This window comes from Schistocerca cancellata, chromosome 4 (assembly GCF_023864275.1).
Source record: "Schistocerca cancellata isolate TAMUIC-IGC-003103 chromosome 4, iqSchCanc2.1, whole genome shotgun sequence".
Taxonomy (NCBI): domain Eukaryota; kingdom Metazoa; phylum Arthropoda; class Insecta; order Orthoptera; family Acrididae; genus Schistocerca; species Schistocerca cancellata.
The window spans coordinates 514,269,649-514,293,034 of record NC_064629.1 but is presented as its reverse complement, the minus strand read 5'-3'; the positions used below and the strand labels follow the sequence as shown (position 1 = coordinate 514,293,034).

Below are 23,386 nucleotides of genomic sequence, written 5' to 3'. Positions count from 1 at the left end.
GCGCAATATAGATACGAAGTTAGTTGGGGCAAGAAACCAAACGGAATGCAAAAACTCCATAACAAACCAGCGGAGACCGTGGTTCCTTCGTACCAAGATACTCGGAAGGTATCCCTGAACAACCTCTGAAAGTTTGTCGGTGGAGTCATGGTTCACCCTGTATATCTCCATGAGCTCCCTGTTCTTTCTCCTTCGCCATTCTCCTCCCTCGCAAATTGGTCCAGATATCTTCCGCAGCATTTTATTTTCAAAAGCCTTCATCATTCTCTCTGTAAACGCATCTATTCTCCATTCTAACAGATAAAGTAATACTCGTCCGATTGAATTTTCTCACTTTGAGAAGACAGAAGGAGCGATCTGTTTTGCTTACTAAAAACATTCTACAGCCAATATCACGTAAATATTTCTTTATTTAAAACGAGTGGTTTTGTCAGACTTTGCTGGCTGAAGATTACAACAAAGTCTGCCGCAATCGATTGTTTTGAATAAAAAAAATATTGATGCGATCCTGGCTTTAGAATGTTTTTAGTTACTCGTCTGATTATAGTTTAATATGTCCTTATGTTGGTTCTTCTTTCATCTACTTCTTCGAAGACAAAGTTATCATCAAACTGTGGGAAACATTCTCAAGTCATATTATGAAATCAAATATAACATAATATTTTCATGTATAACTGATTTTGAAAGAAAATTATGCAACGTTTCAAGCAAAACAAGTAGATTTTCCTCAGATGTGAGTGAATGAGCAGGGCGAGACACATATGAAGATTACCAGTATATCGTCTCCTCCAAGACGGAAGCAAAAATGTCGACAAAGACATGTAATAAACACGTACAATGTCGCAAACGAGCTAACTGTACTCTGCGTGCAGCGCAAACAATCGTGCCTCTGTTGGCTAATTAAGGGACTTTGCAGGTCGTTAAATAGGCTACAGCCGTTTTCAAAAACTGGCAAACTTATCCTGTTTGACAAAGTTATCCTACTTGACAATATGGCTGTCACACGGGATATGTATAGTTACGTCTATGACGACGAACTGCACGTTCGTATATAATGAGTGAAGGATTACACAAGTACCGGTAACGGAATTCACTCAGCGATAATGTAACTCTAGCTTCGCGTCTGAGATCATTTCCATTAGTCGCTAGAATAGGGCGGCGCTTCGTCACAGTATCTCGCGGTAGTCGCGATACGAAAAGAAACGAGTGGCGAGTCAAAAAACCGTCGGTAATTACGAGTGCGATTGTTTGCGCGGGTGTGCTTACGGCTGGCAGCGTGCGCCCGCGCGGGGCGGCCCCGTGGCAGGTGGGGCGGGGCGAGGGGTGGGGGGCGGCCGGCGGCCAACGGGCGCGCGCCTCGGCCGGGGGGGCGTGGCTCCCGCCCACGGCGGCGGGCCAGCACGTGTGCGCGCCTCAGTGCGGTGCGCGAGCGTGCGGCGTGCGGAGACCAGGCAGTGCGGCGTGCCGCGAGCGCGACCGAGCGCGTGTGTACGTGCAGGGTGCTGCGGTGATGGAGCAGAGCGGCTACACGTCGCCGTGGGCCGCGGTGCTGGGCCGCCACCACGCCGCCGCCGTGCCCGTCATGCAGGACCACCACGGATACGGCCCGCCCGGCGCCGCGCCCATCGACCTCCACGTGTCGCAGCCCTTCCCGTACTACAGGTGCTCACCCTAGCTACTCGTATTCTCCGCTGTCGTAAGTCGCCGTCCCTCCTCACCCAGCCGTCGACGCGCCCTGCAGGCCGGCGGGACGACAGCTTTCCTTAGCGCGGTCGTCGATCCACGTGTGTCACCTGTGTTCTCGTCACACACCACGGGCATAACGACGCAGCAGCAACGCACCCCCTCCTCCTCGCAGAAACGTCACGGCAAGAAACCGCACTGTTTAAGTCTGCGCGCATTGTTATTGTAGGTAATAGGTTATGGTACCCACAATAGGATGCTGACCTTTGATGTGTCCGTCACCCATAGCGTCATCTCGTACATTTATTACCGGCCTTCGAAACCTGTGTCAACTACAAATATTTTAACAGCTCTAACTTTCTTTTTATTTATTTTGACGTACTGATTGGCGAAAGATGGCGTCACCTTACTGAACTTCTCAAGTTTTCGTTGAAGGGAACGACAGTAAGATTGTCATCTTTAATTAGATTATTTCCCAAAAAAAAAAAAAAAATGAAATTCACAATTTCTCCGCCGCATACTTATTGGCTGTTGGTGTCAACGGAGCTGAGTGCAATGGCCAGCCTCTTCTGCGAGAGATTGTTACAGTTATGCCTCTCTTTTGACAGACATTCTTTTATCTCATTTGCACATGGACAACAGGTGACTGATGGACGAGAGTACAGCTAATGTCGGAGTCGGTAAAAAAAGGTCTTACGCAGGATATTAACCTAAAAAACCGCTTGTTCATTTCCATGCTAAACCCTTTCCCGCTACATCAAGTTAAAAGAAGAATTTGACCAGAACCGGTCTTGACAAGATGCCTGGATACTCGTCGACCAACAAGCTCTCTTCTTTTTTCCTCTTTTCTTACAATTTTTTATACCTCTGGGGGCAACATTTCGGAAAATATACAGCGGAAAGAATGATCAGTTCGGCGGAAAATATTCTGACGACAACCGCATTCGCTGCACAAATTCTTGTTAGGAATAATACTGCATTTTTGTGGCTAAGAAAGGGCGTTTCGCAAGGAGTTAGGTTCGTTTCGAGCTACTGTGTACTTGTGGGTGGATTTTGAAACTACATGCGCGCGTGCTCCTAGCGCCAGCCGGCTATTAGTGAGCTGTCACTTTCGCTCGCGAGAGAATTTGTAAACACGCACGGGACGGGCGTCGCCCGGCCCCGAGACCGGTTTGCTATTTGATGTGAAGCGACCCGCGATTTGCGTGCCGCACAAGTGGAGCTGCCAGCGGCTGACGCGCGTTCTTCTTCGCACGCCGGCCGGACATAAACAACGCTAGTGCCACGAGGGGCCTCTCATTTACTTCTATTTTGGAAGGCCGCCTGCATACCGTTATGCTAGGCCGATTAAAAAAGAGCACAAAAAGAGGCGGCAGTGGGCTTTTGTCGCACGGCGAGTTGTTCCATCAGACGCGCCACGGTCGGCTGCACCAGCATCCAGACGGCTGCTAGGCCGCTGCTGTCAAATTGGCCATTCACTACTCGCACTCACACGCTCTCCTACGCTTCTTCACGCACAGGTCCAGGCCCACATGCTGCCGCTCCTCCACCACACATATATGTATTGTATTCTAAGAACAAGGGAGTCACTACATTTTTCACCAAAGTTCTTAACGCGTATCATGTAACTTGGAAACTTTCTCCAAGGTCTCAACAGTGGAGAAAAGTGTCCTTAAAAAAATACGTTTCCGTTTTTTATTATGAACAACAGAGGCCAACTACAAATAAAACTCTGCCTTAAAGGAAGCGCTTTCGCAGAAGGATCTGTGAGACGTAGGTCATCCCTGAAGCATTATTCTAAGCGCCTATCGGGAATAGGAATTTCATTGTAACGCTACCTCATTAGATTAAATTTATCCCTTAGGATGTTTAAGAATCGTGAATGTTTATTGAATAAAACTCAGAAAACGGCAACCAGTCACATTTTTAAAACAGTGATTTATTACATAAACTAGTTTTTCGAACCTTTTCAGATTCATATTCAGATAGTGCACAGGAGGTTACGTAATTATTCCAAAATGTAATTCTGAGTGCTGTCTTTGTGACAAGAAGACGAAACATGTCCTAATGCATCTCCATGAGTATAGTTTATATGGCGATTTGGATCCAAAAAAGCATTTTGTACTTACTGCGACAGTATGAGGACTTTGTTGTTAATATCCAATCATCATCTTCCATTGCACTTGTTGAAGAAACATGCCAAAAATATCATTTCACGTGTGAAATAATAAACGTCGACCATCCCAAGAGACTGTTTAGTACGAGTGTCTTTCCAAATCTAGGCCGGGGATACAGCAAAAGTTGTAATTAATGTACACAACACAACCACATATAGCATACTATTCCATTTATTTTGATCAGATTTTTCAGACAATTGCCCCAGCGGTAAAACTTCACATTTTTGAAAATGTACCATCATCAGTGCAAAGTCTCACTTTCCATCTCCTCAAATAGAATCTAGAAACATCAAAAGTAACAAAGAACATATTATTAAAATAAGTGCAAAACATTTTCGCGAGCTATGTAGCCTGCAAATCGTCTGTTGAGAGAAATAGTAAACTATATTTCAAGGGCTTGTCACTGTGCAATTGGACAAGCGCTTTTGTTCTCGCTCGTGGCTTTTCTACGTCTGCATCTCATCAATTAATTGTGAAGCATCTTGAGTATCGAAGCGCGTTGCTCCTATAGTCCCTCTGCGTTTCCTCCACTGCAGCTGAGATCTGCTTCTTCTTCTCTTGCGCGGTATGCACTTGTCAGCACTGCACACCGACTGGAAAGGAAAAAAAAGAACTTGTCGCAAAGGTGTAAATATATTTTGACAAAAGCACATCGGGTTGGAAAATATAAGAGCATATTAAAATGCAGCAAAGCAAGCGCATATGTATTGCAGCAGTAACACACTGTCACTGAAAATGTTGCACGGTAATTTGAAGCAAGGCGAGTATGTCAGAAAATTAATCGCGCTTATTCCGCTGCGCAGTTACTTACCTTTTTTATGTGTTGATAGAAGATCGTCTACAAATGATAATGGCTACTGTTTAAAACCTTCTCGATTTTCACGGACATTTTTGAAGAGCTGAAGGTAGAATCTGGTTTCACAACAAACGTACCTAAATATTAAGTTGCATCGTCTACATAGACACTCGCTCCATACCAATTGTTTTTATACAACTGAGGGAGAAGCCATATTTCAGTCATTTTGTAAAAGAGTTGATAAGTTCTTTTGTTTACTCAATGTGTCCGTTGACATCACGCCTAATTTTTGATAACTGAAAAATTTGTAAGGAAGGCAGACGTGTTGTTTGTCTTGGAATAGGGTAGCTTAATAATTTCGTGAATGTCAAAGGATCGAGAAAGCACTTGTGGAGCCTGGCGTGACTATCCTGGTTTGTGAATGGCCCGTGAGAGAGTTACAAAAACTATTAGGGGCGGCATAGCGCCCCTTTCGTGCGTAATTAGCGGCACGCGACTCTGCGATGGGGATGCTCAACGAGGAGCACTCCACCTGAGTGGCCGCTCGAGCAGGGGATGCTTTAGCGGATATTTTCTCATTGTTGTGGTTCGCTTCCAGAGTTGGCAACTTCCACCAGCAATTATTTTTGTATACTCATTCCTCTAAAACGCTACTTGCTACATGCGAGGCTGTCATTTAATTTCAAGCAAAGGAAAAATCACTACGACAAAAATACGTAACTCGGTTTAAAATACAAGAGGGCAAAACGTATGATTTAATTTCTGGAACCTGGTAATATTGGGATTTAGTTTGCCTATCGAACAAACGTATAAAATTTGACAGATATTTTTCTGAATGTTCGAGCTGTGAATTGCAACGCGAAATTTGATATGCCTCCTGTAAGTGGAAGAAGGAGTTGCTGATTGCCATTTCAGCACCTATTTAAAGTGTATTATGACGCATTTTTGTATTTGTGTTTTGCTTCCCAGACTGATATTCAGTATAACAATAATGCCTAAGTAGCATTACCGTAAATTACTGATGGGGAACGGAATACTACATACAATGCTAAATATGCTGAAAGTTTCTTTTCTGTTACTGAGAGTCATATTTTAATCCTTTCAAACTTTGTCTTCCTATCAATAAATTTGTGGTATTAGAAGATGATATAAACTAAAAATAATTCTCCTTTTTATTACTTAGCAAATTGTCTTGGCATAAATTCACAGTGTTGTGTTTTAATAAAGGCAAGGATGTCAAAAAGAATATATTCCTCCCGTTCTCAAATAAAATATGGGAAACATTTTTTAAACCGCTCTTGCCTTAAAGTGCTTGGCAAATATTTTTACAGTAGTCAATTAGAAAATTACTTATTATTTTCAAACAGAGCACTAAATACAGATCGTCTTATATTAAGCAGATCATTCTCAAAAAATAAATATGACAGGCAAAGGGGGAAAGAGTAGTTCTAAATCACATTTTACTTGATACTATTTGTGGATTTTAAGAGTTTTCTGCGTCAGTTTAACCCAGAGATATCTTTTAAAGCATCAAAATAAAGTATCATAATGGTTACAATATCATACTATTGACAACATCTAAAACACCTGAAGTTTTATAATACAGTAATCAGTTTTGTTTGTGCTCTAGTGCGTTTCACAAATATATAGAAACAGCAGTAAATTCCCATGTTTATTACCCGACTATCTGGACAGTCTTGTTTGAATAGTCCGTTACAGACTTGTACTGTAGAACGCATGTTGTAATTCTGTACCACCCGCTACAAGAAGATATAAAATATTAAGACTTCTTGAGCGAACAGTGAAATTGCATGAAAATTTAAGATCTTATTACCAAGATTTAATTTTTATCTGCTAGTAACATGAAGTATGTTTATTAGTGACTGCCTTCAAACAGCTGCATAATAATTTCTCGGATTTTATATCATTTATTGGGATTTAGAAAATTTTCTGAAAGGGTTTCTTAAAAAAAGAGGCATTTGATTTCCCTTTCAAATTTTGTGTCCTGCTGTGTTACGATAAGAATTTTGTCTGCATTCCAGGCTTTGAGTTTGCATGGAAACAGAAGTTGCTTTTCATCTAATCAGAAAATAGGCGCAATTGTGCAGTTATATGCCAGAAATATTCGTGCAATTGAATGTGTGTATAGTTACAATTTATGTCCGCATACGTATGTTTGCAATTATTGAAGTTTGTTGCTGCTGGAAAGTGGTTTCATCTCTTGTTTTGTTTTCGTTGTATCAGCAAATAATCGCGTTTTACGCTTTTCCCTTTTTTATTGCCGACAAAATTTGATACAAAGTATTTTCGTAACACCCCATCATCAGATATCTACACCCTACATAGATATCTAATGTGGAATTGAATGATACCGGGGCATACAGTCTGTTTTTAATATTTTAAATTACGATTTTATTGATAAATGTGCCACGTAAATAATGTGACAAAATAGCGTCGTCCTTGTCCAGAGGAAATGGAATATGTAAGCTCATACAACGAATAAATATTTATTTTGACAATTGATGTTAAGGACTACTACGATTAATTGAGTTGTACATTATGTTTTCTTTGTCACTGATAAAAATACAGTGTAACGTAGTCCAAGTTGCATAGTTTGGAAAATGGGATTGATTAGCTGCTGGTTTTACGTACGACCTTCGTTTAAAATGTTACTGCACGCAATGTTTCCCAATTATTAATAACAACAATAATGGTAATAATATTAAGAGCCACAGTACATTAATATGGAATTCTTCTATTATAAATAATTTACTATACAGCCCAGTCACAGTGAAAAACCTAACGTGTGCTCTGGTTATATTCAATTTTGTGTTAAAGACGTACGTACACAGTTGAATATGGTACCATCCTTTCGAAATGTACCGGGACAATGTTATTTGGTGATAAATAATTTGCCTGATGCAGAAAATGCTATGTTGATTTTGTGAGATTTCCAGTTATCGTCACAGACATCAGCGAATCAGTTTGTAACATGGAAAACCCCAAAATTATATTTTTTCGTCCATGTTACGTGAATCTACTTGCAGTAATTTTAATATTCATTCAGTTTGCTCGCTGTGGGTGACGATGCCTGCAAATCGTTCACAAAATTATTAAGTGTGGGTGGCAGCTGGTCACAACAAAAGTAGAGGTCATGACATTTTGTGAAGCATTTTTGAGTTCCGAATGAAATCTTCGGCCCCATTTTCGGAAGAAGCTTTGCAGTGAAACTAATGCAGACATTATCTACGGCACTGCTGGATGCTAGCGGCCCAAATATAATACAAAGCGACTGGGAGATAGGTGGACGTTGACGCGAGATCCGAAGAAGGCAAGCGGATGGTCGCAGGTAGGAGTAATATGGCACGGCCACGGCTCGGGGCCAGTTTCTGGTTTCTTGCGCGCTGCCGATGCGCGTGATGGATGTGCCCCACGGTGACAGATGGCACAATCCCGCTGCCATTGTAGTCTGACCCCAAGGACACTCCTCCTTTTTCTCGGCCGGTCGAGAGTTGGAATAATTTGGCTGTTATGATATGAAACTGAATCCCCCCCTTGCGCCACGTCAAAGCGCAAGAAAACCTTAATTATCATCTCGCAGCAACTGAAATACGTCCATCTTTGTGTAACGGATCACCGAGTACCCTTCATAATGTCTTCTGCGTTTTCTCTCCTGCTGACAGATGAATAATTGCCGCTGTATTATGCTTCGAAGCGAGCATCGTTGAGAAAAAAAATTTTTCTACCTTCGGGACATCAGCAGTATAACGCAAAAATTATGTCGCTGGGTAGTACAAGTGTGTTTGAAAAAACTGCTTCCGTTTCTTATGTTTGTGGGCAAACAGCATACTCTGATAAACCGTCATGGTCGCTCAAGACCGCGATACCTATCTCATCGAGACTAACACACTTTCAGATACGTAATTTCTAATTCTCATTGTAGGTGAGCTTGTCTTCCGAAACCGTCATCTTATACTTCTTAGCCACATTTATACACCATTCCTGACGAAAAGAAGAAAAAGCAGTTACCACACTGTAGGACCATCAGGCCCTCTCTTACATTTAACGAGGCATTTTGCATTACAGTATACCCATTACGACAATTTTATGAATTAGATCTAATATAGGATCCAACAATTAAATGTACTATGACATAAATACTGGGAACAGTAGTAGCTACAAAAGAAAAAGAAACACAATTTTCTCAGAAAACTTTTATGTCGACTGACGCTGGCCGCGGAAGCCTACGCAGTTACAATAAAGACAAGTTACACGCAGCTAGGTTGGAGCTGTGAGCTCTAGAACGAACAGACATGAGAGAGGATTAGGACAGGGAATGAAAAAGGAAGATGATAAAACACAAGTCATGATGATAGGAAAAAAATAAGGCGTCATTGCGGAGAAATAGTAAGCGTCGCTGGGAGAAGATGGGGGCATTTGATTGACTCTTTGACGGAGGGAAACTCTCCCTGACGTCGACATTTTTGGGGACAAATAATGATGTGCACAGAAAGAACTGCTTCAGCTCTCGCGGTACAATACGAACCTTACATTACAAAAGACTGGACTGTTTACATCGACAATATATTTTGAAGTGCGTCAGTTACTGAAAATGACTGCTTCCTCTCAGATAAACTAAGTGACAATTTGAAAAGAGAGACTTGCTTGTCCTCATAAACAGATCTTTCTAAAAATATTAAAAGTTCTTCATCTTGCACAGCCGAATTATTGACAATTGTTTCCAACTGTGATGACGGGAGTAAGTTAGTGATGATGCAGCTTATCCAAACAGAAGTTTTCTATTTGTAATTACCTAAAAATGCCCTAAAGTTATTGCATATTTCTAATATTTCCACGGTAAACTTCTAAATTAATGGAAAGCCTTCTGATGCCGCATTACTACTGACAAAAATTAAAGAGATGTTTCGAAAAGAGAGTAAATTTTCTTAAGATGGTCAACCGAATAAAATTTATCCGTTTACATGGAACACGTGTTACCTGTGTACTTCTTGGTGAATGAACGCGGGTAGCCAGGGAGAACATTCGTTGTCAACTCGACTGAGTGGACTGGTAGCACAAACACAGCAAAAAAATGGTAGCACAAACACAGCAAAAAAAATTGCCCGTATCTTTTCCCAGAGGACACACACATCAGCCTCCCGCATCGCGTTTCCTGCTTCGGTTTCTTTCCGATTGCATAATTTATTTACATTGAAATCTGCTGTAGAACTGGGTATGAAATCTTTTTCAAACACGTCCCGCATTGAGCTGCTTGTGTTGTGCTGATTAATGAGCCATGCTGTATTGTTATCTGAAGTGTGCGTCTGGGCTAAGTCCAGGAACCTGATTGACCATATTCTTTTCATAGTATCTTTGTGTGTGTGCGTGTGGCGGGGGGAGGTGGGGGGGGGAGGGGGAAGGATCTTGTGCTGTCTGTCTTCCGTTCCCTGTTGCTTTTGCCGTTTTACGTTTATTTCATTTACTTTCAATTTCCGAATGCGTTTATTCTTTGCCGGCCATACCTTTCTTCGACATGTGACTACATTAACACAGTTCGCATTAGTAGGAACGTTAATTGTACATATGTACTTATGTACCTATGTAACAATTTTGGCTAACATAGACATCTATTTCAGTTATCTGGATTGTAATTAGAGACACTTCGTGTCTAAAATAAACTGATTAGGTACCGATATAACTTTTTTATTGTATATAAAAAGCCAAGTGATGATTATGAGCTCGTTCAGTATGTACTGATTTGTTTGGTAAATAAATATGTGACTGACTGAAAATAGTGATTGTTTCTAGACAGTTTCAGACTCATTGGTACTCCAACTTTAAATCTACTCTCACGCGTGAACTGAAAATGCAACGTTTTCGCAACATAAATCTGTCGCTTTTAGCGTGTGGTTGCAGAAGAACGAAGCATTTCGTCAAAGAACTTAGGAACTGCAAAGAACGAAGTAATTTCCTTTAGGCTAAACCCCCTTATTTATGTCAGTGCTGCTGCACTACAGTAGACAACGTATTTATCGATAAAATGCCGTCAGAAAAACTGGAGAGAGGTAGTAAAATTTCACATCTCTACTAGTAATTATAGCTGTTTGGTGTACCTAACGTTTACTGATGTTCTTGTAGCCATATTCCGCTATACCCGACAATAAAACGTGTCCGCTCAACAACTCCCGTCGATGCCTCCCGTCGGTACTCGCGCCAGTGTAGAGTTAACACGAATACAAAATTTCTCTCCGGCTACAGTGTGCTTATGATTATGGCTTCTATTTATGTTAATTCAATTCAGTTGTGCGCATTACTCAGCAGCTCCGGGCTTATCCCAATAAACAAGACGTACGCAGCTCTTAGCAACTTGTACGGCGGGAAATATACGACTATTTGGTGTAATAATATCAATTTGGGCCACGGCGGTGGTAGGCGGGTTCGGCTGTTACACATGCCGGCGGCGGGACGCGTGGGAGCTGACAGCTTTACATTTCACAGCTGAGTCGTCTTTTTCACTGTTCGCTGCAAAGACTCTCTGTGCCTGCCTGTAGCTGCTTCGCGTGTTATGTGATTTTTCCAACTGCTCGAAACAAATACAGATCAACATCCTTTCTTTTTTTATTTGCTTCTACCGTATTTGGTCAGCGTAGCCAGTCGTGTTACGTGACAAGTAACAAAATCGTCTCAAGTATGGATTTTAATTGTGTTCTTCGTTTTGGTAAATTTCTTTGTTGTCTACCGGTGGAGGTTACACCTGACGCTGGGCACACTGAGGCCCACTGATGTCAGTGTCTAGGACACTCCACAAAAATGCTAAGGCATCTCACAGGAAACGAAATACATTACACGTCAACTATTATGTATTTGGCAATTACATATTGACTATCTGGACAGCGTATACGTAATATATAATGAATACACATATCAACCGCCAGGATCTGCTGTTAAGTAGTTCTTTATATACAATCTGTTTTATTTACTTCACATTATCTTCAGGTATCAAGATTATTTACAGCAGAGTCCATGGCAACAATGATACGACATCAAATTAAATAAAAGCTATTCTGCATCGCTGCCTTCAAAATTAAGTACGTTAACCAGTCAGTATTAAAATTCACAAACATAGTTAATCTTCGTCTACCGATGTGATCAATGATCAAGTTCTACACAGTACATGGAGTGCTTCCAAACCGAAAGGTAGAATTGTATTACTCGACTGTTCCGACAGTTCTTTGTAGAATATTATATATATTACGAATGAGAAAACACGCGACACTGGTTAAACAGTCCACAGTAGTTATTATTTACTATTTACCGGTTTAGTCCCACTTGTTACGTTGTTCCTGTTCGTGTTATTGAACCTTTAAAAATGGATTATCTTGTTCAGTAACCTCCTTGGAACATGTCACCAAGTTTTACTGTATATTGTTGAATTTATTTTTCCTCTCTCAACAGTTGTTGCAATTTGTCATGTAGTGAATTATATAATGTGTCACTCATTGTTTTTAACCTAAATTCTTTTACATCGCAGTTTTTACTGCAATAATCACTCTCGTTTTTGTCTTAAGCCAAACATCAACAGTTATCATCTTTGGAAACCAACTGAGATATTCTGTAATTGCCCTATTTTAAAATCTTTAATCCTATAAAAATATCACAGCCACATACACATACATATTTGTACCTGATACACCAGTGTTATGGGTTTTTTCATTCATAATGAGAAGATGGAATTGTATCATAACAGCAGGCGAAGATTAACTTTGTTTCTAGATTTTACTATTGATTTCTTAATGTGCTTTATTATTGATGGCAGAGATCTACATCTACATCTACATCCATACTACGCAAACCACCTGACGGTGTGTGCCGAGTTTATTGTATTTGACGTCAAAGCATTGTTGCAATGTGGGTTACTGTAAACTATTTTGATGCCTGAAGATCGAAACTAGAAGTAAATAAGTATTTATCTAACACTAGCTCTTGGTGGTTGAAATATGATTTTTTTCCATACACGTATGGTTTGTGAGGTATCATACCGCTGAATGATAACGTCAAACGTTACATTCATAGGGTATTTTATTTATTTGTGGGGTGTTGATCATTTGACTCGTCGTCAGTTGTTAAAAGTTGTACACACATTGTATTCTAATAACTAAATGCAAAATAAAATGCGGTAGGAAGGTTGTCTGGCAGCCTAATAGAAGCTTTCCTAGTTTTTCGAGTTTTGCCACTATGAAACTTCTAAACAGATATACCATATATCCACCTCCTTTATTTCAGCTTATATTCAGTTCTCAGAGAAGAAACACGAAGTGGTCCTTTTATGCAGTATGTTTATATCTGACGACTCAATAAAGATGAAATGCATTGCACACAAAAAATAAAAGCAGTTATGAACACGAGGTAGCGAAAAAATAATGTTAGATTTGCAATTATTTCTCATTATTTCGTTTAGCCTTTCAAAGAGTACGTACAATCACTACTTATCTTCAGTCTTCTTCTTATTCTTCTTCTACTTCTTCCAACCAATACTTTATCCTGTTACAATGAGTCTGTCGATCTTTAAGTGTCCATGTATTTTTTAATTTCAGAGTTCTTTCGGTTAGTTGTTTGGTGGTGAATTTACGTGGAAAGGTCTTCTGAGACTCCGTGTGCTTTCTGCAGTTGCCAGTAGGTCAACAGCGACTTTCTTGATACTCTTTTGGGTATTGATTAGTCATAGGAATTTGGTTTTTGAATCCCATTTACGACACTGAAAATTATCGTAGTTAATCGTGAGTCGTCCGTTCGTACTCTATGTAATTTCAGACGTCTCATCCGTGCTTTTACACACAGTCATTCCGCTAGGGAATAAAATTCTTTTGAACTTTAACGCATCCAGATACCGTATTGGATCTTGCGTCCGAATATTTGCCACTATATTTGTCGTTACATTTTCTCGATGACATTGACATTCGTGATTTATCATAATGTCTCAACTGTTTGGTAGTGGTGTCATTTATCTTCGTTGGAAATGGATTTGCCGTTATAAATATACCAGATGTTTGTTTAGACTTTACGTATGTCATATTAGATTCTTGTTAGGCTATTCTTCGTTGGGGTAGAGGTCTTGCACTTCAAAGAGGTGTTAATGTGTCGCGGTATATGTGAGACCATAGGCATGTGTGTTTGTGTTTATTTACATGCTTCTGTTATCGGAAGAGACTGTAGCGCGTATCAACGAGAAGTCAGTATCACCAGGCGATCTGTATTTAATGATTAATAGAAATATTGAATTACTGTCTGGAAACGGTATTTTTAATATTTGTGGATTAAATCTTCGACGTCCCTGCTTTTTTCCTGGAAATTATAAGGAAGTTCTTGTTAATATTGGCTTACAGTCATCCAATGAAAATGTTGTTTCCCTCTTGAGCCAGTGTGCAGAAATTGATAACATACTGGGTTTACAAAGATAGGTTTAATATTTCCCATAGATGTCGTGAAGGTAGCCATGGTCTTATAGGAAAAAGTTCACGAAATCACAGCAATAATCTTCTGATGACTAGTGCATAGTGGTTTTATTATCGCGGCTGTAGCATCACACGATTATAGCTTCTAGTTTACGTTACAGAAATGTGGCGGGGCGCCATTCCGCTTCAATAAAACACGTTATACGAAAAAACGAAAATGTTTTACTTTATTTTAACATCGAAGGATTTGACATCTGCTGGAACAACTTTTGTTTCGGATCTGGTGTTAAAACAGTGTGCTATGGCACAGAAACACTCTACAGTAAAAGGCTATATAGCTGATAGGGGAGCTATAGATCACCGCGGTACACATTATGATCTTCACTTGTAGACGGCGTATCTTACTAATGTTGGCAATAAGCTTACGTGGTAATATTTTCAAGAGTTTTATGGCTATAGGCCCTAGCAGTGGAGATAAAAATAAGAATTTCGTTTTCTGTACAACCGTGTCTTCGATGTGCATTTGGCGAAGGTTATGTTTTGTTAATATTACTATCAAGATTTTATCTTCGTTAGTGTCTCACACTTGGTCATGTGCGAGCCACATTTCATCTGAAAACTCATATCGAAATACCTTCAAAATCTGACAATAGCAGCTAACCCTTCGATCTGTAGCTGCAAAGTACTTGGTCTAAATAGTACGTCCTTATAGGATTGTTGGGCGAAACACGTCAGTAATATCAAACTTAATACTGCCCTGTGACTACATGTGATCACGTTTTTTTGCGTTGGCTCTAGAAACAGTGGTATATTTGCCTTTCATTCCTGGTGTTGCTCTTCAGTTGTTATTTACCCTTCCTATGCACTACTAGATCGATGGAATCAAATCACTACGTTATCTGTGCTATGATTCAGGAAGAAGGTGTCCTTCCCGCTGCTGAGAAAGGGGGGAGAATGAGGGTTCAGATGAATGTTTATCTGTAAAGGAAGCCTACACTAGGTTTGCCGGACGAGGCGTCATGTGTACCAGCACATACTTCATCCTACATGAATGAAGGGGAACTGAAACGATCCTGCACTGTGCTCTCGTATCTCTACCCAGTCCAATCTAAACAAAAAAAAAAAAAAAAGAAAAAGAAAATGAAATGAACAGCAGCACAGATTTAGCATCTTCATGATTTACTGTCAACTGCATACCTCGCTTAGTAGCGTGACTTTTCAGTGAAATGTATGAATTTTGTTGGATGCAGATATATGTAGGAAGTGTTCTAGTGGAAAGGAACTTTGTAGGCTGCATGGTATCTAACTAGGCACGGGCTGGAGATCACAGCCGGAGAGCGTGCAAGACGATTTCAGACTCTTTTGATCTGCGTATTCGAACTAAGTGTCGTTATTTCTTTCACTGGCATTAACTGCAGTAAGCTTAAGACGGAGAAACCAATAAGAATTGTGCTTAAGATTTATTTTGTAGTTTTATTTCTGTTTGTCAAAAGGTGCTGTTAAAGTGACTACGATATCTCTGCAAAATATCGCTCTTTAAAATTAGTTCGTGGCTAGTTTACAAAAGGCCATCATCGCGAGAAATTCCATTCTCAGTTTAAAAAAACGAGTGCCATATTTTGTGTTTGTTGGGAGCTTTTGTGTCGATGTTCGTTTACTATATGTTCAGCCTCCTACACACGCATCCAGTTACACCCAGACTTGTGCGCCCAACATTGATATAGCTCAAACCCTTCCAGCTCTCGTGGTGTCCTGCGTTGTTGTAGGCTGAAGGGAGAACAATCGTCGGACCATCGGTGTAGCTAACGCTCTTTTGACAAAATACGAGGGTTACCGGAAACTGTGGTTACAAGACGTGTAGTTTCAGCATGGAATGTCCGTGGGGGAAGTTGGTCACACTTCCGTGTAGCGGGAAGCCAGCGGAAGGAACGAGCATTTCCAACAATCAGTTGCTCGTCGATTAATCTTGTGGTGACTGTTATAAATGAGCGTTCTCATTCCGGCTCCCGCCAAATGCGAAGTACGCGCTGTAATTCGCTACCTAAGTGCTAAGGGGATGAACGAAGCTGCGATTCGACGCGAAATTGTTTCAGTTTATGGAGAGGACGTAATTACAAGGCAGCATGTGACGAAATGGGTACGGAATTTCAAATTTGGAAGGACGGAAATTGACGATGAAAACAGAAGTGGAAAGCCGTCTGCTGTGACTGATGATGTGGTGCAGAAAATTGAAGAACATCTTCTCTCTGATCGCCGTTCGACAACTGACGACCTGCATGCAGTTTGTCCAGGCATTTCACGAACTGTTGTTCATGAAATCGTAACTGATCGCCAAAATTATCGCATGTTGTGTGCGCGATGGGTGCCCAAGCACACAAAACGAACAGAGTCAGTGCCGCTCGCGAATTTCTTGATCGTTTTGAGACTGAAGGCGAGGCTTTTCTCAACTCTATACTGACAGGAGATGAAACTTGGGCTTATCACCAACTCCAGAGAGCAAACGGCAATCAATTCAGTGGCGCCACACTCATTCTACTTCAGCCAAAAAATTGAAAACTCACCAAACAGCGAGGAAAATCATAGTGTCAGTGTTTTGGGACAGAAATGGGGGCTGTCCTCGTTGACTTTTTGGAAAGAGGTGAAACAATAAAGGATGCAAGATATTGTGAAACTATGAAGAAACTTTGGATGCAATCCATCGTCGCGTGATTCTGACAACGGGAGTCTGTTTCCTTCATAACAATGCGCGTCCTCACACCGTTCGTGCAGCACACGAGTTGTTGACTTCGTTTGGTTGGGATGTTTCAAGCCACCCCTCTCAGTCCCCCGGTCACGCACCTAGTGACTATCATCTGATCACTAACTGAAGGAACATCTTCGTGGAAAACACTTTTAAAACGACGACGAGGGAAAAATCGAAGTGAAGAACTGGCTGAAAATGATGGCGGAAGATGTCTATGACACAGGGATAAAAAAACTCGTCCCATGGATGAAAAAAGTGTATTGAAGTGAATGGTGATATGTGGAAAAATAATGCAAGACCTATACTACAATGCATGCAAATTTTATTAAAATAAATTCATTTTTTGTACTTCAAAAAATTCTTGTAACCATACTTTCCGGATTAGCCTCCTACAACTTCGCGAGGACGACTTGGCATTCTCTGCCACGAAAGACACATGAAACGACTACTGGATCTGGTGCACTGAACGGAGGATGCCGCATATAATTTGTCATACAATGTATTCGACTTCGCTTCCAATGACCGTTCAAGAGGGGACAGTGGTTCAGAGAACAGGCGCGCTTTTGGAAAAGCGGGATTCACGTCCGTGTACGTCTACGGCGATTTTCGTTTCATGTGGTCTGCCTAAATCGATAATGACGAAGTAAGAATAACTGTTTCAACAAGTACACCGCCGAATTATTTTCTCGTTTTCTTTCAATCACGCTAACTCTCCATGAACAATCGCCTGTTTACATAACATGCACTGTCTCTAAATGAAGCACGAACAATCTTATTTGTCTCTGCAAGGTTAACGTTAAAGTGTTTTAGGAACCTCTGGTAGTGGGCTGACATCCGTGAGGCTTGGAATTGTCGAGCTTAAAACTTTAATGGAGTGTGGAGTGCGAAGTTCGTAAGTGAAAACGACAGATTGACCTTTACGATATATGATAGTTTTGTGAGTGAACTCTTTGAGGTTCGTTGTAACTAGCCATTAATTTCACGCAAGTAGGTAATTCAGGCAGTCATTTTCTTGACTAGTAACAAATGTGAAAATGGAATGAAATAATTGAGGCACTTCGCAAAATATGAAAATAGCTCTGTCTAGAATATTTTCAGGAGTAACATTGGCTAATCAATAAATTTGTGGACACAGTGTCCAGGAAAAGAAAATTTGACATACCTGAAGGGGAGACATGTTACTCACAACAGTGATGTTCTAACGTTCTTCACAGTACAGCAGTTGTAGTAAAAGCTGCTCAAGTGTTGATCGAAATTTGTTGTCATTTTAAAAGGTGTTACTTACTATCACGCAGCACAATGAAAAACTTATTCAGCTCCGACTGAGTACATACCTGCGCATAGGCTTTATGATTTGGGAGCGTGATTAAATAAAGTGATTTTAAAATTATAGAATAGGTTTATTCTAAAAAAGTCATTCATGTTTAGTTATTTTGATAATTTCAAATCTTCATATTCTTTATATATGTTTAATTTTTTTCGGGAAGCATGTTTGTTTTTTGTAGAATCTATAGTCTGCTTCTAACAACGTGTAGCATGTCACTGTCTGTGGGGAATGAAGGATACATAGTTGCAATAGTTACTTCACTCTACTATTAATAAACACAGAAATTCGTTCTCAGGAGAATTCCTACCTACTAAAATTCCCATTTCTTTATGGCGTGCGCATATTACAAACCAAGATACTTCTTTTACATTTTCATTTTAAACATAAGCATCGAATTCATGACACTTTCTCTGCGTTTTGACTTGTTATCAGATTTTTTCCAACTATTTGGTTCTGTTTAAGACAGTAGAGAATGAAATTATATTTTAATCACGTTTTTGGATAGTTTAATAATTTACGAAGAAGCTTTTTGTTTATCTTCCTGCTTATTGAAAGGCAAATAACTTAACCACATCTGTTAATACGGTTCTTAGTTATGTTATACACGTTCGATGATGGTGCTAGAAAGGCATACGTGAAGTTGCAATAGTTGCTTTAGTTCATTTTTATTTCCTGTTGAGATTTTTCTATAAGAGGCTATTATTGGAATAATTGTTTAAAGCTACAGTCCGAATTACACCTACGTGGATAACATATGATTACACACAGAAAAATATGCCGGTTGCCAAACAGTTGCTTGACATACTGAATGTCGAGCAGTGGTAGAACAAACCCATTCTACTGTATTTCCATGTGTGCTAGACCACTCACGTCCAGCAGTGACAGAACAAACCCATTCTACTGTTTTTGCATGCGTGCTAGACCACTCACAGAAAATAGTATTTTTACGAGCGGATAGTAATGTATTAACTATATGGAATAAAACAGTAAAAAAAAATTTCCATCACCGTCATATCGTGCATCCAGAACAGTAGTACTTCGGCTGTCAAACACACAGCCATCTTAAAGGCGAGTCGATGATATGATTCTAAACTTTTGGAAGAAGTCAACACTGTTCTGCGGATGATATAATTGTTCATTGTTTGTGTTCATTAAAGGGATCTGAAATAGATCTCACAGTGTTCTACTGATAATATATTGACCGTTCATGTTTGTAGCTCCTTAAAGGGATTTGCATCTGGTTTCACAGTCAAAGTTTGATAGTTGAGATGTTGGAATATTTTAATAACATGAAGGCTGATATTTGGAGAACAATTAAAGTATTTCATTTTGTTGAATCTAAGCAAAATTTCACACTCCCTACGTCTTTAATGAATCCTTTAATATGCAGCAGATTGTAGAGTACGGCAGCCCTACCAACTTTCGTGACAAACCATTAACCGTAGGCTTCAAAATGTGTTACAAAATGAATGAATGACTTTAAAACATTAGTTTGTTAATAGTGTTATTCCAAACAGTAAATCTAGTGTCAAAGCGAACACCACGCACAATTCGTGTACTACCGAACTTTTGAAGAGATCGTTCAACGTAAGAAATGCCAAGTTCACTCTTTTAAGTTCTTTTAAGAGTTGCAGAGTTGCTTCCGGTATGTTAGAAGTATGATTTTACTGCTTCTTGTGTCGGGTAAATAGTAAAATACATCTAACTGCCGTGCTGTAATCGAAAGTTATTGTTTACACAGTCTTGTCCCCCTCGCGATAGAAAGTGCTTTCGGTATTCAGCCGACGATCTGGACAAGCTGGAACTCTGTCGACATCAGCGTGACAATGCTGTTTCTCTTGTATACAGTCGCCGTATCAGATAGACAGGCGAACACGTATTCACTAGCAAACAGGAACAAGAGTTGTTATACTCTGAATGAAAACCCAGGTCAACTTAAGGAGTCAATGCAGTGTACTGTTCAGTTGTGTATACTGACTATCTATTGCGAAAATTATTTATCGTATTAGAGTGACAACCGTCAAGAGAAGTTAACGTTAAAAAAAGCACTCTTTGCTTACCACCTGAGGCGGAGCATTGCTATAGAGTGTTAACTAGCTAATAAATGCATATTACTGAAAAGATCCTACTATTTGCTGGGAGATATACCATATAAAAATGTTGTTTTACCTTCTTATACAATGCAGGTCTCGTATGTAACTAACGTATAGAAACTGCACAGTCTCTTCTCAACGTTTCGGCAACTGGTTATGTTCAGTCCCCCAAAGCTGCACAGTAAAACGTATTGAATCATTCAAATCCCATTACAAGCACTGTATGTCACAACTTTTTAGTATGCTACGCTATTTCTCATTGGAAACTATTCCCACAGTATTTGAGGGTAGGATTATGTCTTTACTATCTGTGTATAATGCAAACGTTGCACGTACGTGGGACTGAGTGGGAGCAACTTAAAGTCGAGGAGTGTACAACGACGTTATATGGATTAGAACAACTGTACGACGCCTTCCATGAAATACATGTTTCCCCCGAAACATTCACACTTTTTTTTTATATAAGTAGCCGTATGTCTCAATACTTACCAAGACCAGACTGTTTTAGTGTATTATTAGTTTCTTCTTTCACACGTAATAGTGTTAAGATGTGCCTATGTCCAACAAAACATCACTCTATGCATGAAATTTCAGGATTCATTTTTTGATTTCTGGCGTTTGGGATCGTCATATTGTGGTGGCCGATACTGTTTCTTGTTAGCGATATTAGGGTGTGACAGTGATACAGATGGATTGCTGGCTGATACAGAATGATCAATTCCTGAACATTTTACTACTAATATCGCCGTTTATTTTACTCCACCTGATTTGAGCGTTACAATAATCTTAAAAGATGTGTCAAGAATATAATATAAATAGCAAACGAAAAAAAACCACAACAGACTATGAAGAAAATAATTTTTAACATTTTGTGACTATAAAAGCAAGTGCTAACAAAAATGCAGTGCAATGCCCATGTGTTGAAAATATGACACGTCAATTGTCAATGAAGAGATCCGCTACGAATTGCTATGTGTGTTACTTCCTATCGTTAATGTCGAACATGATTTTGACCTGCTTCCACAAGCTATGTTCCATACCCTGAACTTCGCTGCTTAAATAGTGAGTATATCCAAATCATTAAGATGTTTGTTTAGAAATTAACTTTTTACAATAGATAAATGCTGTAAGTTTCCTTAATGTATGTCCGAATGGAAGTATAGCACTCGAAAAGCGTAGCCTACATGAAGCAACCACAAACGTTTTAGGGGATGGTCCAACCAAGCAATCTGTAGTGAAGTGCGTCATTGAAACTGACCTTTAATCACAACCTAAAATATTTTCTTCATTTCGTTTCTGAACGCATAGCGCGTTTATTAATTGCTTGCCCTCGTGTTGCGCTCTTCCCGTCGACGCCGGAGGCTGTGCGGGCTGCCAGATCGGCTGATAACGTCCAGCTAATCTCCATAGATGAAATAATTGACGTAATGAAGCGCGCAGTGCCCCCATCTGGCACGCTCCGTTCTGGCCGGGTAACAATCTCGTGGTATATTGCGGATGCTTCGCGAAGCGCAGATACGGGCTGGCAATCAACCTCGCAGATCAGAGATTAATGACTTCGGCCGCCGGGCTCACTGCTTACATAGTAATTATCACGCGGAATCGGCTTCGGATCGAAGTCGAACCTGGACCTCCCGTCGATTAAGTCTCTCGAGGGTTGATGGGCTGCCAATCCTCCTGCGCTAAGAAGTCCAAAAGAACGACTGCGATATAAGATTACTGCTTCACACATGGATACGTTCACATACTCAGTTTATGAAAAAAAAAAGAAAGTAAAATGGCCACACTTCTTTGCAACCCAGTGACGGTGAACTGCAGCTTTATAGGACGGGAACATGGAAGACGATTTTCACGAAATAACATGCATACCGATGCTTCACTTGTGTATTTGCGCTGTTGCTGCAAGTCCGGTTTCGCAGAATTTCCATCGTAATTGTGAGGATGACTGTGAGTATGTGCCAATTCAAACATGGCTGACCTCTGTACCGTGCAGTTGTAACCGTCATTCAGTGAAAAATATCGGTAATCGGAAGAGACTAAAAACATAACGTAACATGTTGGTTATTTATTTAAATTCATGTTATGAGACTTTCACCTCGAAACGCATGTTAAGATGGCTACATGTGCTTGTAATACAGTAAATGAATGTTAGTCGGTATGCTAAAGTTTGCTGAATAGTACTTTCTTTATCTACTCTGACAAGGGAACTGAAATTGTAACCAGAACTATACCGAACAAAAAAGTTGAGGCGCTATGAAGGTTACTTATTTAAAGAAAGATGATGCCAATCCCATATTCTTGAGTAAAAATTTTAACAGCAGTACATTTCACAGCGAGTCCGTTATCGATCTACAACATTCCTCTAAATAACTTATCTACGGTCGTTACACTGTATTATAGTTAACGAAATTCATTTTACTTGTTGCTGTACATAATAAACAGAACCCATACCATTTTTCATTAGGCCTAGGAAAACAAATTCATATAATGTAAGTCAATGACTGCGTCAAGTCACTTCCCTTCTTTTCACGTAACAGTTGCAGAGAGCGCACCATCCACCAGGACTTTCCGTTCTAATCATTATTCTGTAGGTTCTTCTTGTCTATGAGACAGTTAGGATAACGATGTCACAGTGTTTATTTTATGTTGTTTGACTTTTGGGTTTTTCATCTGTTATTGGTGCATCATCTGTGCAACCATCTTGAGTTTCTGCAGTTTTACTCATGGATTTTTCCAGAAATTACTTGTCGTATGTCAGAAACTGGACTCGTCTTAAGAAAATGAAATTACATTTTACATTCACATTGAAATCGGTACCATTGTTCAAATATAATCATTTCGTGTATGAGTATGTATTTCAAAACGTACATAGAAGAGAGTTTGCTTCACTGATCAACGCTACAAATTACAGACAGGAAACGTCTCAAAATACACGTATACGAAATTTTCATACCAGAACATCGCAGAAAATTTCAATTTCGGTACACAGGGTAGGGTACAAAATGGTTCAAATGGCTCTGAGCACTATGGGACTTAACTTCTAAGGTCATCAGTCCCCTAGAACTTAGAACTACTTACACCTAACTAACCTAAGACATCACACACATCCGTGCCC

General features: G+C 40.0%; 1 protein-coding gene across 1 annotated transcript in view; it reads left to right on the top strand.

Annotated features, from left to right (window-relative positions):
- Positions 1–992: 992 nt before the first annotated feature.
- The window catches only part of LOC126184299 (uncharacterized), a 574,731-nt gene continuing 552,337 nt past the window's right edge, over positions 993–23,386 (top strand). The window contains exons 1-2 of the mRNA XM_049926676.1: positions 993–1,012; positions 1,276–1,662. Coding sequence (XP_049782633.1) covers positions 993–1,012; positions 1,276–1,662 — 407 coding nt within the window. The remainder of the gene's footprint in view (positions 1,013–1,275; positions 1,663–23,386) is intronic.